The sequence below is a fragment of the Adelges cooleyi genome, unplaced genomic scaffold (genome assembly GCF_023614345.1).
Source record: "Adelges cooleyi isolate 19-005CV unplaced genomic scaffold, UGA_ACOO_1.1 ACOO_flye_CR_arks_rails_tigmint_CR_PRNA_118, whole genome shotgun sequence".
NCBI lineage: Eukaryota > Metazoa > Arthropoda > Insecta > Hemiptera > Adelgidae > Adelges > Adelges cooleyi.
In genome coordinates, this window is record NW_026095771.1 from 1,048,698 (window position 1) to 1,068,892 (window position 20,195).

The window sequence follows — 20,195 nt, forward strand, 5'->3', positions numbered from 1 at the left end:
TTATATTGATAGTAATATTAATAGGCGATTACAATTGTCATTGTGGTTATGTCGAAACCTTTGGTGTCGGGTGTCCTGGGCCCGTCGGTTGACACGAGCAAATCGCCTAGCTAGTTAGTTAGTGAGTCGGTCAGGAATTCAGAGTAGACCATAGCAGAACATGAAAAAATAACAGAACCTCTCTAAGTTAAGTTTATTTTACAAGTGTTAATAGTATAAGTTTAATAGTAATAAAAATCAACAGTTTAATTTTAGTCCAATAAAAGTATTGGTTAATCTTTTTTCGCAAAACACCTTCTTTTTGCGCCGGCCTATCCATACACATCATCTGGTGGCAGCACTAACCCATTAGTTACATTATAACAGTGGGCGAACTCACGGATTCCGGCCTTAAAAAAAGGGGGGTCTGTTTGTCATTAAGGTAACCAATTTCTTTTTAAATAATATAACAGTGCGAAAAGTGTGCATCCGCCGTTTAATTTCGTGTCGACCTTTAATTGTCACCGCTGCCGTTCGATCGTCCTCTCCGTAATTTGATCGCTCAGCGCTACTGCGGTCGCCGTTGAACGTCCTACCATCGTTTTTCACCGCCGAATATCAAACCGGTACGTTTAGGAAGTGCCGCCGTAGTGACCTACTATTATCGCGCCGCCGTAGTAACCTAGTTTTTGCGCCGCCGTAGTGATCTACTATTATTGTGCCACCGTAGTAACCTACTTCTGAGCCACCACCGTCTTGTTTATTAGTAATATTCCGAATATCAGAGCATCTTTATTTCAAACAACAAATTATCAATTAATTTAAACGGCAGTTCAATCAACAAGGAGCGTCTTGATTTCAATTGACAGTGTGTTTTCTATTCACATCATCTGGCCATTCAAGTATTCAACAGTCAATCAATTCTATCAGAACATCTTTAGAAAACCATCATCATCAGATATGTATTTTTTTGGCAACAATATTGTAAGTTTTTTTAAAAAAAAAAAAAAATATATATTTATTTATTAGTAGTATGCTTGCATAAAAAAAAATTTTCTTTTTTGGCATTTCGAAAAAAAATTGTTTTTCTTTTAAGGGAAGAGAAAGCTTAATTTTTAGTACTAATTTGAATAAGATATTTATCAATTATTATTATACACATTAAAATATTTAAGTTTTCATCAACATGTCCCTTAATCGTTGTATACCGTTGTATAGTGGTATTATATAGTAGTTGGTATATATTTATATATATTTAAAACAATTTTTTCAGAAAATCTATTCTATAAACCATATATTTATATTTATTGCATAAACCAGAAATATTTTATGAGTAACTCTAGTAGTAGTAGTAGGAGTAGCAGTCCTGTTGACGAAAAATAAGCTGATCTAGATTTCAATCTATCCTATAGAGCTCCAATTCCCGAACCTGCTCAACGAAAGTTGCGCTCAAATTCCTCTATAAAAACATTATTGGTTAAAGGTGATGATCTTCTACAAAGCTCTTCCAAACTTTTAAATACAACTTCTGGTAAACTCGGGGAAACCGACAGTTCTCTAGGACAATGTAGTAATACTTTATTAAAATCTGATTTACCTGAAAATCTTTTCTCTAATTTTAATGAAGCAGGCTCATCCGAAATACCTACTGTAAAATATATTCTCAGCGCAAAGTCTTCACAACCGAAATTAGAAGAAAATCAAGAAGTTCAACCAGATAATATGGCTTAACCATCGTACATGACTATTGAGCAGGCCCTTCGAGTAATTCCGGTATTCGATGGAGAGAGTGTAGACGCCAATCACGCATTTCAAAATGCTTGTGATTTTGCAATATTAAATATTGATCCGACGTAAATGAGCAACTTTATAAAGGGAATTACAACGAGGTAACAGGCAAAGTATATAGGGCTATTCGATACAAGGAAATTAAAATATACAAAGACTTAGTCAATGCATTAAATGCAACCATAGAAAGGAAACATACTTTAGCTCATTTACATTCTAAACTAGCTATGTTCCGGTTAGCACAAGGAGAGACAATTCAGCAGTATTCCGATAGAGCAGAGCAACGACATCCTAGAAACATCTATGTCTACAGGAGGATTAACTAGTACAAGCAAAATTACAGGATTGCAGATACTTACAGCCTTCATAGAGGGACTTCCACATGATATTCGTATTATTGTTAAAGCAAGAAACCCAAAAGAATTAGCAGAGACAGTCATATTGCTTTGGAGGAAGAGACATCTCGGGCATCACAAAAAGAGATACGAAAGAACATCAATGACCAACGGATAAGTAGATATAAATCACAAATCAATAGAAGCACCACAGCCGCATCAAACATTAGACCACCAGGTTCCTGTTTCTTATGTGGGCGATGTACTCGTAGATGAAACTCAATGTTATCAGCTTAAGGGAATAAATGAATTTGCTATTGATACTATTTGATTAGTAACTCTTCAAATTCGATTTGGCATTTACACATTATTCCAGGTAGTACGGGATGACTTTCCTGTTCCTTTTGATGGTATAATAGGAAAGCCTTTTCTCGTTAACAATGGACTAGCAATTGATTATCATACATCAGTAGTCTCAGCATCTATCACCAAGTCACTTCAGCTCCCACCACGTTCAAAAACTCTCATACCGATTTCGACTAAGGAACCAGAAGGCTCTTCTTTACTCATTCATTCACAAAATATTCAAAAAGGATCAATTCGTTTAGGCAACGTATTAAACAATGTAAAGGGAAAAGAAATTATCATACTCGCAATCAACTCAGCCGAACAATCAGTCACCTTAAATCCCCCGAGACTCGAAGAGTTATCATTCGAAAGTTTTAATGAATAAATGGACACATTCATCCAGCTCTTTTATCGCATAAACAATATTTAACACGATTCCGAGAAATTAAAACCTATTGGTTCAAATTTACCGTTCCGACTAGAGGAGAGTTCTCTATAAGCAAATTAATTTATATTTCTACCATCTCAGTGGTAATGGTAGATGACACGTTTATTTTCATCTAATGTATCCCTTTAATCGACTATAATGTTTTTTCAACTTTCAAAGTTATTTCATTTCCTATTCACTAACAAGATGATATATACTTTTTAATTACTCCATCTGTCTCGGTAATAGCTCTCAGTAAAAATCATGAATACTTTATACAGTTAACGGAAACCCAACGCGAAAATTGTAAAGTCTTAGATTCTTCATTTTTTTGCCCGGATACTCATTTACTGTATACAGCTACTAATAGCTTTTGCAGTCTTCAACCCTTATTAGGACGACCAATTATACCAACACTTTGTAATATCCACTATATAACTATAAAATCCGCTATGTTCAATCGTTTGTCCAAAACTAACACTTGGTTGTTTTTGGCAAAAAATAAAAGCGTAACCATAAAATGTAATAATGGTGAACCCCGTATTATAAGATTAGATGGTACAGGACAGGTAACACTTAATCAAACATGTAATTTGTATGCAAATCAAATCATTCTCATACCTTCTCAAACCATAACTAAAAATATAAGTCAAGATCTTTATTTACCGATAGAAGTTAGTTACATTAAAAATTTCACTCTATCCTTGGACGAACAAGATATTTTAAAGAATTACAAATTTCCCGCACCTCTGAATGATAAATATCTCATAGAAATCGAAAAACATTTTAAATCGTTGAAAGAAATCGAAAGTGAAGCCAACCATTTACACAATTTTAAATCGATACAAACAAACCATTCTATTCTCACGATAACAATTGTAATTCTCTCTCTAATATTACTTTATACTGTTTTGCCAAGTACAAAAAGCGTAAACCTGTTGTGTACCAACTCCGTGTTGTAGTCGCGAAGCCGTCAATTTAGTTAGAAATTTAGATACCTAAAAATGTATTTAATTATGTACCTCTTAGATTTAATCATAGGAAGTATTATAATTAGATATAATATAATAAGCACGGAATGGCGGTATTGTAACCCGTGCCTGCGTAAATTAAGAAAATTATAATTATTTAATTTTAAGGATTGACAGGGACTGTCCCATCTTATATTATCTTATCTTATTGCGCAAATTCAGTCGTCAAGGCCAAATGTTTTGGGTACAAAAAATATAGCTTGTTTTCAACTTATGAAGTATGCTTGGATCAAAAACAAATAATACCGAATCGGTAAACAATGCGAGTGTTGCTGTGTAAGTAGTAGGTACAAAAGTACAAAACATTTTGACTGGTTGATACGCAGATTAAACAAATATTTTTTATATTATAAGAGTTTAAAAGTCAGGATGGGAGAGAAAGTTCGGTGATAAGTGCGCGCAAATAAGAATAATACCACACAATACATTTCCTCCTGTCCTAAACTTGAACCTTAAATAACTTCAAAAAAATTTTTTACATGGAAAATTGAGTTCAAATTATACAAAAAATCTATGAAATAATTAATCCAATTATTAATTAAACCCAATGAGAAATTGAGAGGTTCACGATTAAATGATAGCCCTGTATATAATTTTATATGATATAATTTTTTTTTTTTAACTAGGTATACCATGAATCAGTAAACAGTGCTAGTGTTGCGATTTTTATACTCGACATACATTTTCGTCCAAATTGAAATCTTTATAAACAGACTTTATTTATATAGTCATGCACAAATATGGACAGAGGTACTGATTTATTTGACGAACACAAATCGTTTTAAAATCCATATTTTGTTATTTATGATTTAAATATGGTTTTAAAGTTATTTTCCTGTTGTATTATGTTTTGCAAGTTCTCAATTCTAATAGAATGTTTATACAGTTTTTTACAATAATAAACATTATGACTTGGCTGATATTTACAATTTTTATTAGAGATTTGAAACCTCATTCTGCTTTAAAATGACAATATAAAAAATAGGCTCATAAATAACACCTTTCCGTATACGAACCGTAAAACAAACTTAAAAAGACTAAGTCAATAAATTGTAGAATAACAATAACTACATGTTGTCTTAAAATACTGTAGTAGCACACAGTATGCTTACAGTCTAGTTAAGCAGTATATTATAACAGTTGAATATTTTATCTGTGTGATACAAAATATGACGAACATCAAGATTTTTCTTTTACTTAGCCTAGCAACGTATGCTTCGTAAGTATTTTTTTAAAATATTTTTTTTGGTATTAAAATTGTATAAAAAATGCCATCAAAATGAACGTTTACTTTCCAGGTATGGCGATGAAGAAATAACGGATAATTTAGATAATGGTTAGAAAAAATCATTTTTAATTAATTTGTTTTAATAATAATGTATTTAATTAAATTATAAGACAGAAATGCAGTTTTATTTCCAGTTGAATTTTTTATTTTAATTTTTGTTTGTAATTTGTGTACTCTCTTTGCTATAAAAAGAGGTAAGTCAAAAGCTATGTACACAAATTAAAAAAAAAAAAATTGTCTGGCTTTTAAACTGTATATGCGAATAGGGGTATGCCTGATGAATACTCGATAAAAATATAGGAGTATATTTATCATGTTTACAAGCACATAAAAAAACCCACATTATAAATCCAATATCTTCTCAGCTTCGCATTGAAGCTAAAACGTAAAAGATATGTACACATTATTTATGTGACGTCAGATTAGCCCATGCACAATTATGCTTTATAACGAGTGAAAGAAGTAAGTTTAACTGTTAGTGGTTAAGTAGGTCTTTAAGTTGTTTAAGTTATAGCGTCGGATTGGCAAATGTGAGATCATCTAATGACATGTAAAACTCCCTGAAAAGTTAGTTTGAAACATAAAAAAAAAAAATAGTAATTATTGTTTTTATTTGTTGATTACCAGAAACAGAAACTAAAATACAAAAAAATGAAGCTTCAGATACAACTTCACCTGAAAATAAAATAATAGCTGACCTGGAAATTCAGACTGAATCTGGTACAGCTCCATCTGAAAGTAAAATAATAGCTGACCTGGAAATTCAGACTGAATCTGGTACAGCTTCATCTGAAAATGAAATAAAAGCTAAAATTCAGGCTGAACCTCAAGTAAAATATACTATTTTTTTTGTTAAATCATTTATTATACTATTGTATAAAAACTTTTAGGAAATATTAATTCTATGGGACACTATAAGAGGCGACAGAAACTATATTAATGAAGAAACTTTCCTTACCTATTATAAAGATGAAGAACCGAATGAATTGTCAAGTGTTATAAAAGAATTCGGCCATCAGTATTTATTTAGTCAAAGTAATCGTTATTTTATTATTCTACACGTAATATTTGTACCACTCCAAAACATTTTATTGAAAAAAAAAAATTATCTTATGAAACATTTTTTTCCAACTTTGATAAGATGTTCGAAGGTACATTTTGTCATATTTTAATTTTGTATTTTAGCGTCGGGACCCTAGATATTTCTAACTTGATATGAACCAATTTCTTTACAAAAGATGCTCATAGATTGGAAATCTTACCTGAAACGTACTTTAGTGGGACGAAAATGTATTAAATTCACCGCTTCCATTTAAAAATCGAGAAAAAAATGCATAGTAAACATTTACATAATTTTGAAATCAAGGAAAATCCAAAATAAAATCATATAATACAATTGATAGTTAATTATTAAATAAGCTGGCTAAACCCCTTACAAATTTGGATTTGTTATACATGGCACAATCTTTACGAATATAAAACTTCTGAGGGGTTTTCATGAAAAATATGTCACCTTTTACAAGAAATGGAATTGAATGTGGTGTTATAAATTTCCAGAATTTTGATCAAGCTAGTTACTGGACGTCTTAATATGTGAACCAAAATTTAAAATATTATTTCGATTCTTTTAGATGTCACCCCCCGGTAGAGGTAGTTAATTATGTGGGACATCACAATTTATTATAATATAATACTGATTGTGTACAACATTTTAACAATCCTCCGAAATGTGGACATTTATGCTTAGTGTTTTTGTATAATTTATCTGAGGGTTTAGATTTGATACAACGAATGTTTTCAGCTCGATACTCAGTCATAGATGGTATTGTAAACTAGGGAAAAGTAGAAGTTTGTTCTAAATTGAAACACCTCCAAATTAATAGCCCATTCGCGTTTGTAGCATTTCAATAGTGATGAGGTAAGGGCCTCATAAATCTAGAGGAAAATAGGTATAAGAGTGGTAATAAACGACGATTGTGGACTACCTGTAATTTAGATACTATAACGACCGGTTGGAAATCTCATCTGAATTGCAGAAGACATACAAATAATAAAAAGGATACGTCTTCCCAAATTCTATGAAATTTGAAAATACAACAAATTTATTACGAAAAAAATTGGCAGCGTCATATGAGGGTAAGAGACATATGAGTAAAATAGACGCAACTATGGAGGCAACCAGAAACGATACACGAGAGCTATACTGAAGTATTGCTATCTATAAAAAATGTGTATACAAGATAGAAAACGAAATTGCAAACCCAATCTAAAGGGATTCGATACACAAAAATGAGTGATTTGACAATAAATCACTCGTATCCTGTAGAATCATTGCTTTATGTCAACTGACCTAAAAAAATTCCTAAGATTGGAACTAGATGCAAGCCCATGAAAACATGATTACAAAACAATCGAGGAATATATAAAGTCTGTCGAGGAAGCGATGGGTATAGACTTTGACATAAACAACATATAAGAAAATCCAGGGTTGACATCCGTTGCAAAAATGTGTTTGAACTTTTTTTGGGGAAAGTTCGGTCAAAAATCTCACTTAACCAAAACAGAGATTTCTATTGGATGATAAAATAGAAGTTTTAGCTTCGATGCAAAGCGAGAAGGTATTGGTTTTACTCTGATGTGGGCTTTTTTTTTCGCTGTATACACTGTAACTTTTTTAATACTAGACCAATTCCTTCGAATAGCAACTCTATAAATCACAAATTTTGTCTAGTTTGTACTTTGGGGGGGCAAAAGTTGAAAAAGTTTAAGCCTTCACAGGCGAAAGTTGAAAAAACAAAAAAAAAAACCGTACGAGTTTTTAAGTTAGAACTTTTACTGGCTATAGTATCGAGAAAAAGAGTCGGATCGAGTTGAAATGTATAAGAAATGTTTATTTGGTATGCCCGCGCACGTCAGTTTTGTCAAATTCAAAATATACCCATTTCCCGCCCCCCTAGGGGGGGGTACAAGTTTTTTTGTTTTTCGGGGTTTTTAGCCGTAATTTTAAAACTTTTGGGTTGAAAATTTGCCAGTAGTTGGAACTCATATGTATCCATAACATATTAAGCGGGTGAAAAATTCGGCACTACAGTTTTTTTTTAATTGCCGGAAAACCGTGTTTTCGCACATTGCGTATATTTTAACAAAAACACCTAAAGTCTTTAAAAAAAATTGATCAAATCATTAAAACAATTTTATTTATATCTATGCAGAATGATACTATTAAGTTTTGTGCTCAAGTACCACTTTTGACTTAAAGTTTACACAAAGTTCATTTTTTTTTTTTTTCTCGTAAACATTTAACATCATGATACTGCTCCTATGCTATTATTAAAAAAAAAAAATTTTTAAAATCTCCATAAAAGGTTATTGTTAAATAACAGGCAACAGCCGACTGCTAGTGGCTATACACGTTAGTAATATTTAACTAATAAGTAATAAATGTAGGTAAAATTTATTGTTTTCTCCATCACAGTACCAGTATACGATTTATTTTAATTTAAATGTAAGAAAATCGATTTTTCTTTAGAAAATAACAAGAAATTAATATACAGGATGAGGCAGTAAAACGGCGATTTTCTAATGTATTTAAATGGTAAAACCCGTTTCACTATCCCACCCTTTACATTTTAAGGATCTATGAAAAGGTTTTTTTAGTTGCATTTTATTTTGTACATTGTCAATCTAGTAAAATAGAAGTATAATATAGCTTTGAAATAATATAATCTGTGAAGTATAAATAGTTTGTGTGAGATTGCTTTAATGGAAGTATATAATACATAAATATTAATTTTATCGAGAATAAGCGATTATAATTTAAACTATGGAGTACAAACGATTGAAACATGAATCGTCGACCATTCCAACAAAATATAACAAGACATTGTATATGTGTTATTTGGTCCACTAAGTTTTTGCAAAAAAAAAAAAACCAGTACAGTGGGGTCGAAGCATAGTGGGGACGGAGCATAGTTGGGTCGGGGCATTGTGGTGACGGGGAGGTCACAGGTTTACAGGAATTTTTAAATCTGAAAGTGATAAAATCACTTTCGAAAAAACGCTTCGATGCAAATCGGTAGTTAGTATTTTCTAGCCAGTACAGTCCAAACCAAGCACAGTATAAACCAGCAAAGTTAGAAAGTTTTAAATGAAGTTTCTGTATTTACAAATGAGCATCAAAGCGTTTATTTGAAAGCGATTTTATTCAATTTTATCACTTTTATTTATAATAATTCTTGTAGACCTGTGACCTCTCCGTTTCCTCATTGCTTTGATTACATTATGCCAATACTCTACTGTACTAGTCCTCTCGGATAAAATCACTTTCAAATTAACGCTTTGATGCTCATTTGTAAATACAGAAACTTCATTTAAAACTTTCTAACTTTGCTGGTTTATACTGTGCTTGGTTTGGACTGTACTGGCTAGAAAATACTAACTACCGATTTGCATCGAAGCGTTTTTTCGAAAGTGATTTTATCACTTTCAGATTTAAAAATTCCTGTAAACCTGTGACCTCCCCGTCACCACTATTCCCCGACCCAACTATGCTCCGTCCCCACTATGCACCGACCCCACTGTACTGGTTTTTTTATACTTCAGTATTTCTGAATGATGACGTGATTGAAGTGTCATATAAAAATACTAAGGAGTATATAAAAACCAATTATAACTCAAACGTCTATATTGCTGAATTCACAACATTTGACGTAAGACTACGGTTGTATGATATGCTTAATAAGTTGGGTAAAGCTGTCGTATAGGACACGGACAGTGTGTTCTATATCGATTATGGTAGTGCTGAAGTCCAAACGGAATGCATGTTAAGGGAATGGACAGACGAACTAGGACAAAAATATTGGACACAAGGGCGAGGGTATTGGCGATCCGCGATGGTAAAGTCAACTTATAATTAGGTGCAGCATGACGTGCATTGTCCTATGTGTGCGATTGTACCTCTACCTACAACCAGGTGAAATATGATCGTTATAGTAGTTTTTCAGACAGATCGATCAAGTATGAAATTTGTAATGTTAAAAATATATGGTCTGAAAACAACGGTCAACGTTTTATAAAGGGTAACATGAACTTGGATTGGACCAACGACAACTTTGTACTTGCTTACGATTTGTTCTACCGATTTATTTTACAATCTCAAAATTTAATTAAACCATCAATAACTACGGAATGGTTTTATTGCAATAAGAAACTCTTCTTGTATGTATTTGAAAGGGATTTTTATCACATTCGGTGTTTAGGGTTTCTGAAGACCCGTGACCTCCTCAATCCTAGTATGGTCCATTCCCAATATAAAATGATCTCACTGTGCTTGATTTTCTTTTGCTATAATGTGATGGTTTCTAGGTGACACTCAACCTGAATACATTATGTATTTTGACGAATTTGCAAGAGCTGCGTCTCAAGGCTACATACAAATATGTTCTACACAGGTGATGTCAAAACTATTATGACGTTATAACTTTATTCTATGTGCTTTATAGTTTCATACTGGTAAAAGTTGTTCTATAATAATTTTGTGTAACTTTTTAAAAAAATAAATTCTACGCGATGATTACTGTCTTCAAAGAAATTCTTTGGTTCGCACACAAACGAACCCACAAAAAACATGTTACCCTTAAAGACATGGCTAAATACTATGGATCAGTAATTCCTTTACATCCACGCAAATATTTTAAGACCTACAGAAAAAAATCAGTGTTTGGTAAATATGAATTTTAGGACCTACTTTTATAATCGTAAAATAAACTTGGGTGTTTATATAGTTTTAGCTAAGATGATTTGACAGTATTATGATACTATTTTAATTGTTTTTTTTATTATCAATTCAGTGGCGTACTTAGGAATTTTTCCTGGGGGGGGGGGGGTCCAGATAATTGTCATAGCAAAACTCAACTAAATTTTCAAATGCTAACCTTTCTTCATCAGTAAAAGTTGAAGTAAATAAACATTCAAACCCTTCAAACATTTTTAATAAAACATATTTATTACCGATTTTTTATAATACAAAGATAAATCAATAGCTATACCTTCAAAAGCTGATGGTTTAAAAATCGATTAGTAAGTTGGCTGATAAAATTGTCTACAAACGGCATAAACACTGTCACTTTTTAGTACTCTTCTACAGAAGAAACTTGGGGATTTGCTCTTTTTGATTGTTTTCTTGCTGTTCGTTTTTTAGATATTTTTATGCCATTAGCATTTGCTAAATTCTATTAAAATATTAAAAATTAATAATACTCTATGTTGTACTACATGAAAATAAGGCTTATATCACATACTTCTACTTTGTCAAATAAAAGATGAAATTCTTTTTTTGCATCCTGTTTCATTTCTTTTAAAGTATTTTTCAAATCAATGCGTTCTTTCTGTAGTTTTTTACAGACAGGCAGTCCAAAGGAAAAAAAGTCTAAAATATATTTATTGTGTTAATGTTTAAAAATTAGAATTTACCTTTGTAACATATAAAGAAATAAGAAACTCAGAATCCAATACAATTTTTAATAAAATATTAGCATCTATAGAAGATGGTGCATCCCATGTAGAATAAATTGTTTCAAGTGTTTTGACTACAAATGGTAACAACTCAACAAAATCGTTAAATGACTCATATTTCTGGACCCATTTTGTTGCACACTGCCTTTTAAATTGTTATTATTTTATTTAATTATTGTTGTAAATTATATTAACATACCTGAATGTTTTAATTTTTTATTTACATTTTGCGAATGGTCGTCATCACGTGATCTTTTCACATTTTTGCTACTATCAGCAGTACTATTTTATGATTACTGTACAACTTGTGTTTAATTCTTATATTTTGTCTTGATTCACGTACATACACACCTCAATATCCAACAATTATGATTAAAAAAAATGTTTTTTCAAATTAATAATTAATAATAACATAAAAAACAAAATTTCACATGTTTAAATTAAATATTAATGGGACCATGGGGGGGGGGTCCGGATCCCATGGACTCCTCCCCCATAAATACGCCACTGTAACCGATATCAACCCAACTTAATCTAATTAATGAAGAAACAACTGTTTTTGTAATATTGCCAATTAGTATAGACTATACAATTATGTATTTCACTTCTATGTTTAAAAATATAGAGAAAATACTAATGAAAACGCTTATCAGCCCAAACTTTCAGGATATTATTGAAATATTAAAAAAATGTTCTCAGTTTTGTTGTAAAACTATAAAAGAGTTTAATATTTATTAATTATTTTTATTCTATTTCTAGTAATTTATTGTTGGTGGTTTTCAGGTAGATTATTTCGAATAACATTCCCTGAGTTTAAAAAAGCCATAAACATGGGTGCCCTTCCAAAACCTGTGCGTGATGTAATTGCATTTCAGACGGTACATTTTGTTTGTTTTTATTTATATTAGCTATTAATAAGGGTATACTTAATATGTGCGCCTGTACCCAGGGATATTTAGTTCGAACATGTACATATTTTACATGCATGTTTAAGAACCATTCCTCTCCCTCTTTGTAATTCTTGTGCAAGACTAAGACAGGGCTACATCAGCTGTTTCACAGACACCTCAAAATATGAACATAACTTATCGTGGGTCTAGAGTCTAGACAGAAAAAAAAATCATAATTTCAAAAACAATACCTTCTCAGTTCCTCGTCGAAGCTAAAATATGAATCACTTATTATATTGTTTTATTACTATTTTTTAGGAAATAGAATATCTATTTCACACAATGAAAACTAGAGACTATGTTTCTTACAGTGACATGTGCTGTTACTTCGAAGACTATGACCGCCAGGAATTCGCAAACACGACGAGGGATTACGGAACCGAACATGACCGTAAGCATGATGCTATATTTAATTAGCAGTTAACGGCTTAACAAAAAATAAAATAACTCAAATTATGTATAATTAATAACAATACGCTTTACGATAGTTGACAGCGAGGGCTATACACACGAATATAGAATGGAAATTGATAAATTTAAGGAGATCGGGTCAAAGGGACTCGTACCAAGATACGGCGAGAAGGTAATGTAATATTTCAAAATGTTTTTAATAATTGGGGTGGTAACGGATTTAACTGGTGGTAAATCAGTTTAATTTAAATTTAAAAAAAAATGAACGATGCGGTTAAACCGATAAATGCTTAACTGTAAGTCGTTAAAATAATATATTGTTAGGACCAAGTTTACGATTACCGATAAACAGGATAATCATTTTAACGTGAACCACTCGATATCTCATAGGGTTTAATAAGAAATTAAATTTTTTTTCTATTGTTATTCTCCTAGGTGACCTCAATTTTTCGCATTTTTTTTTTGATTTTACCATCCTCTAAACTTAGTTTTTTTGATAACAGCTTATTAAACTTAAATGGTAACGCATCCATTTCAACTTTATAAATTGAGAAAAATGTATTAACGATTTAAAATGGTTGATAACCAATTTTGAACAACTATTTTCAAAGTTATAAAAGTTTAATAGATAGGACGGAAGGGGAAGTGCGTGCAGAAAAAAAAATGATAAATTTCACCATTCCTCCTGCTCAAAACTTCAATAACTTTAAAAATAGTTATACAAAACTGGTTGTCGACCAGTCAAAATGTTTAGTACATTATTCTCAATTTTGAAAATCCCTACTTAGCGGCTTTAATAAACATTTTTAGTTGATGAAAAATGAATTTATGAAAATAATTCCAAAAAAACAACGCAAAGAGAGAGAATATGTTACTTTCAAGGAACTAACTGAATATTATGAAAAAAAAATTCCTTTATCTCAACTCGAATATATAATAAGTTACTACGGGGAAAAGCATGGTAAGCATATGATTTTGAATCACTACTTTTATTAATCGTAAAATTATCTAATGTAAGGTGGTGTTAATCAATTCAGTTTTAGCTAAGGTGGCGTTTTTATATTATAATCATTACTACTTCTTTACTTCGGATAATAATTATTTTAATCGAATATAACCTATTCCTGACCTTAACTAACCGATCTATATTTAATTTTACGTGCAAATATCTACACTATACACTATGCATGACTTAGTTAAGTATAATAAATCGGTAAAAATTGCACTTTTATTTGTTTAATACCTATTGCAAATCATTCGTCTAAGAATCTAAAACATATATGATCAACTCCTATCTTGTGTAAAATCTCCTCGGGTTCGCTTATGGATTTTTGATTCACACATAAAATGTACAAAATATACTCATTATTTAAATCAATACTGTTCATGTTTTACATGAACAGTATTGAACATTAACATTTTTTTGAACATTTCACCCTTTACTCCTTGAGCTCTTTTTGTAAAACACAGAACACTATAGTACAACATTTAAGTATTTTTAGTTATTTTTTCGTCGTTATATTTATAAAATAATTGTTTTCCAGATGAAGAATACCGATTAAATTTTAATGACTTTAAAAGGGCCACAAACAGTTATTATTTTCCAGATCTGTTATCTGATAAAATTACGGTAGTAAAATATAATATATTACTGTTCAAAAATGTTTCATATGATTTTTTTTGTACGATTAAAAAAAAATTTGTTCAGGCGATATATACTCTATTTAAGAACATAATTCCAAAAACAGACAGTCGAAACCATATTTTGCTCAAAGACGCGATTAACTATTTTGGAACAGAAACATACCTTGAATGTACGCTCATTCGACTTTTCCAAAAATACGGAAAATTCGAACATGGTATATATAAATTTCAATAAAAGCATTTATGTATCTTAGGTTTAGATTATATAATATTGCAGTTTTACAGTACTGAAAGCATAGCGTTCTAATTTAAATTACTTTGGATAGGCGTTCGGTACTTGTATACTACCGTACTAGATGTTGAACTACACTTTAAATGGAATGGTAAGTGTGATATTTATTAACTTCGTTAAAATTTAACCGCAAAACTGCCTTTTGTGGTACGCAGTTTTGTTAACATGTTTGTGGTTTAACAGTAATGTATAGTGTCTAATATCTATATCACTCGGTTTATTTTTCATATCTAGCCTAACCGAATCATAATACAATTTACTTGCAACTTAATCAATGCATTCATTTTTTTGGTTTTCCTTGGGTAGTAATTTAGTCTTGGATCAACAAAGAAAATACTTATTGCATTAAAATTTCCTGAAGCTAAAGAAATGATCGAAACCTACCTCGTGTATAACAAAATTATGTGTATAGTTAAACATAATTTATTCAATGGTGTTTACCTCCTTAGCAAAATATAACATATTAAAACCTAAATACTACTTTTTGTTTCAATCTTCTTATACACCTATTATGTTTGAAAAATATCACTGAATCCATATCTGTGTAAACATTTTAGCCTTTAAAAACTGTAATGCTATTTTTGGAACATGTTGTACTTCGCTTTTTAGGCGTGAAAAAATAAAACATTTTAATAGTAACTTTTAGTAATGTAATCATTTTATTTATGTTATATTGATAATCAGGTGGACAATACCTTTTGTATTTCCCTGACTTCAAAAGAGTCCTAAACTATGGAAACCTTGAAGTCCCAAAGTGATGGAAATTTGATTCAGGCTGTCACCAAATATATAAACATGTTGGTAAGAAGAACGTCAATATTGTGATAAGCAAAATAATAGTTAAATTTCTTTATAAATAATTATTTACTAACTCTTCAAAATAATGAAAAAAATTATATTAATTATATTAAACCATTTAATACTTATTTAAACACTGTCATTTAATTTAATAAAAATATACCAAAATAATACATGTTTTTTTTTTGTTTTTAAGATCTGTACTCGTAGTCATCGTCTATTATTACCACTTGTACACTTAATTAATAATCGTAGAACTATTGTTATATGCTCAGTTAACTCTGGTACAGTCGAAGACAACTTAGTTATTTACATATAAAATATAATTTCAAATATTTCATGTCAATTGACAAAAACTTTTTATTTAAGAATTTTTTTTTATTTACCTAAAATTGTTAAAATGGGTTGTAATATAAAACAATAAAACAATTTAATATTTGTTTTAAATTAGGTACCTATATTTAGTAGTTTATAGTACTTATTATTTATGTTAAAATTCATACCTAATTTTGAAAAAATATTTATATTGGACTGATTAACTGTAGTATAAGTCTAGCTATCTGACAGATCAGAAACGACCTACAAGAAAGAGGGCCAAGTAAATCATCTACGAGTTAGCCACCGAATAATAACCAATAGTCAAAAACATATTTATATGTATACCTACAATTAGTTTTAGCTGTTTTTATTAGACAAATGTGTTTGCTGACAGTAATTATTATATTAAATGTTTTAAATCATTTTTTACTTTATACTTATTGTTAAAAAAAATGTCAATAATAATATATCAGTTCTATGTCGCATCCATAGTACTTGTTCATTAAATTGTAATCAAAATCGTACATCAAAGTCTTGGAAATTTTCAATACAGAAAATCCTACATGAACCGGCTTGCCAACGGTTAAAACATTCTTAAAACACGCCTCAGAACTGCAATCGAGTGACATTTTCATGCAGTTCCGTACATTCTCCATAGTTTTACCTGTTAAAATAATGAAGTCTTAATTATTAGGATGATGTAAATTTTTTTTTCTAAGTTTAAACACATACCAAATACTGCATTATTTATGAGTTTAAAAAAGTTTTTTTGAGAGGCCTAGTACAGTAGAATATAGGCATAATAGAATTAAAGCAACGAAGGGACGGAGATGTCACAGGTCTACAGGAATTATTATAAATAAAAGCGATAAAATTGAATAAAATCACTTTCAAATAAACGCTTTCGTGCTTCTATTTTGTAATTTTATCGGTCATTTCAAAAACGACAAGTCACAAATTTGAAATTTTACACTAGCCACAAGAAACTTCATAAATAGTTTTTGCAGTGATTCTAATTTCTTGTACTCAACATTTGTATTAAATATAAGTCTGACAAATTTAGTTTTCACACAGAATACGTAACTAAGTATATAGTTATTAAATTTGACAAAAAGACGTTTTTGAAAAATCGATGACCTAAGTCGTTTTTGAAATGACCGATCAATTTAATACTTTCTAACTTTGCTTACACTGTGCTTGGTTTGGACTGTACTGGCTTGAAAATACTAACTACCGATTTGCATTGAAGCGTTTTTTTGAAAGTGATTTTATCATTTTCAGATTTAAAAATTCCTATAAACCAGTGACCTCCCTGTCCCCACTATGTCCCGACCCCACTGTACTGTTTTTTTTAACTAGATCTTAAGTCTAATAATACCAAATACATCAGTATACTATAAATTGTCACAAAATATTTCAAAAGCTGATGCAGAAAACGATAGTAAGACGTCACATTATCTGATCATTTATTTATCACCACTCTGCCAACATTTACTCCAATGTTGATATTGTTGTTAGAAGCGAATGTCTTCTTAAATAAAGAAGGATATTAGTATATTCAACAGCGTTTTTACCCACATAATACAATTTAATGTTCGTCTACCAACATAAAAACCTAATATGTAATTTACTAAAAAGAAAATTACACATAAACGAAATTATTTTATCTAATATTATATTTATGCTTTGCAATACATAAAGTTCATATATTGATAAAATAAAAAAAAGCGGTCTGATTAAAAAAACATGTTAATTGAATTGTAATAAGTGTAAGCTCTCTAAACTGTAAGACTTTAATTCAAATGTTTAAACTCCAACTGAAAACTACAATATAGTATAGTTTATAAGCTGATATGAACATTTTTATCACTTCATTATTATCACAGTTAAGATACCTCTATTTTGGAAGGGATTGACATAAATTACCCTTTCGGTTTAAAACAAAATTCCATTATTAAACAGATGGAAACAAATCAGATTTTCAATTACTTAAATATGTAATTTGGTAAGCAAGTAATATAAGCCACAGTCTACAATTACTACAATTTTTTTACTATTATTAGAAGATAATGTCTTCCTAGATAGAGAGAGAAATATTAGTATTTTACACAGTGTGTTTACCCACATTAGTAAAATTTAATATCATATAATTTATTATAAAATGAATACAAAACACGTCATGTAATTTGCTTAACTTAATTTATTTAATTACCTTAAATTAAGTTTTCAAATGACAATCCGGTTTTAATATAAAACCGAGAAACGAGGAAAAAATCTCTTCTTTGGAAGCGTTAGACTTAAATTACCCGTTTAGTTAAAACCAAATTCCATTATTAAGCAGGTGTACACTAATCAGATTTTTGATTACTCAATAGGTACTTTGGTATTACAATATAAGCCAGAGTTATCACCATACACGGTGATTCAAGAACAAAATGCGCTTAAAACGAATGTTAGCCAATACCTAACTATATTATGAGAATAATAAATTGTGCATCTATGTACCGATTAAAACCAAAATAATAAATGTTTTACTATGATAACGGTTTTAATTGGTTAATTAACATAAAACCTTAATTTTATTTTTAAAAAAAAATGTACGCGTACAAAAATATTTGATCTAATGTTATATTAATGCTTTGTACTTCAGAAAGTTTATACATTGAAATAAAAAGAAATGTGGTCTGAACAAATATAAAACAAACTGTTTCTTTAAAGTAACGCCTCAATAACACGATTGTTTATTGTAGACCCTCCAATCCCTAAACTATCGATCAAAGTATACATTATTATACGATGAAAGTCATGTTTCATCAGTAGCAGTATTTCTCTGCCCCGAAAAGCATCAAGCAAACAAGACTTTTATCGACGGGACGGTTATTGAATTTAACAAAAAAATTATGAAGCTCAATACACTTTTTTATTGTTTTGTGCTATTCTTTTGTCAATCGGTAAAATTAACGGATATCAGATACGAATATCGCAGCGAGGATCATATCGAAAATTATAGTAAGTCTGATTATATAAAATGCACATATCTGTTCAGTGGGCTAAAGCACATGCTGCTAACTCAGATTTTAATCAGCCCTCCATATGATACGCCAACAACGCTGACGGCCATTGACGAAAGTAATTATAAAAATACCATTAGATTCCAGATAGTTTCTTTATATAGTTTAAAAATAAGGCATATGGGATCCCTATGGCTACTACTTTTGTACACAAATTTAGTAACTGGTTTCGCTAAACGTTCAACCGATATACCGGCAGACTATCAAAAACTTGAAGCCACGCACAAGTGTGTCATCAACAATCTACTTAAAGACCTAAATGGATGCCATAAAGATAATTCTTATGATAGTTTCTATGCTATGATTCACTCAAAACCTTATCCGCCAAAATATTTGTTGAAACAAAGGGTGTACACAAATAATACAGGGGCAATACAAATGCTGAAAAGAAACATTATATTAGCGGATTCATTGAATAAAGACTTTGTAGAGAAGTTAAAAATTAATAATCTTTTTTTTAGAAAATGTGATTTAATGTATATTAAGCAGAGCACATGACATAAGCATATGGCCAGACATAACCAAAGTACGATTGGAAACATCTTTTCTTGACGCGCATAAACTGGATTGGTCTATTGACAACCTTAAAAACATTAAGTCACACAGTTATGAATCTGAAGTATCCGATGCGAGTTCGTCGAATGCTGATACAATAAGTTTGGCAAATACAGTTACCCATGTGCCGGTTGAGTATACCAGTTTGGAAAAGCCTAGGGCGTTTTTTGTTCGGCTTAGTAAGGCGTTCAAAAATGTCGATTTTAGCATCATTCAACTACTCATAGATTATATTGATGAAATCAAATTGGAAAACGATATGGAGAGGTTAGATTTTGATTTTTGTAGTCTAATATCATTATAAAAACTTAAATTAGAAATAGTTTTAAAATTAAAACAATATTATTATTATAATAACCCATTTGTTAACCATGTCATAAATGCAAATGTAGCTACAATAAATTATCACATTAAAATTTTAATATTTTTCCATTATTTGTTTTCGTT

General features: G+C 30.5%; 1 protein-coding gene across 1 annotated transcript; it reads left to right on the top strand.

Annotated features, from left to right (window-relative positions):
- The first annotated feature begins 5,060 nt into the window (after window positions 1-5,060).
- LOC126847704 (uncharacterized) lies at window positions 5,061-10,667 on the top strand. The gene is made up of 5 exons (XM_050588082.1): window positions 5,061-5,127; window positions 5,207-5,244; window positions 5,824-6,026; window positions 6,087-6,231; window positions 10,561-10,667. Exons 1-5 carry the CDS (start codon window positions 5,078-5,080, stop codon window positions 10,665-10,667), a joined length of 543 nt encoding a protein of 180 aa, XP_050444039.1. The 5' UTR covers window positions 5,061-5,077.
- The last annotated feature ends 9,528 nt before the right edge of the window (window positions 10,668-20,195 follow it).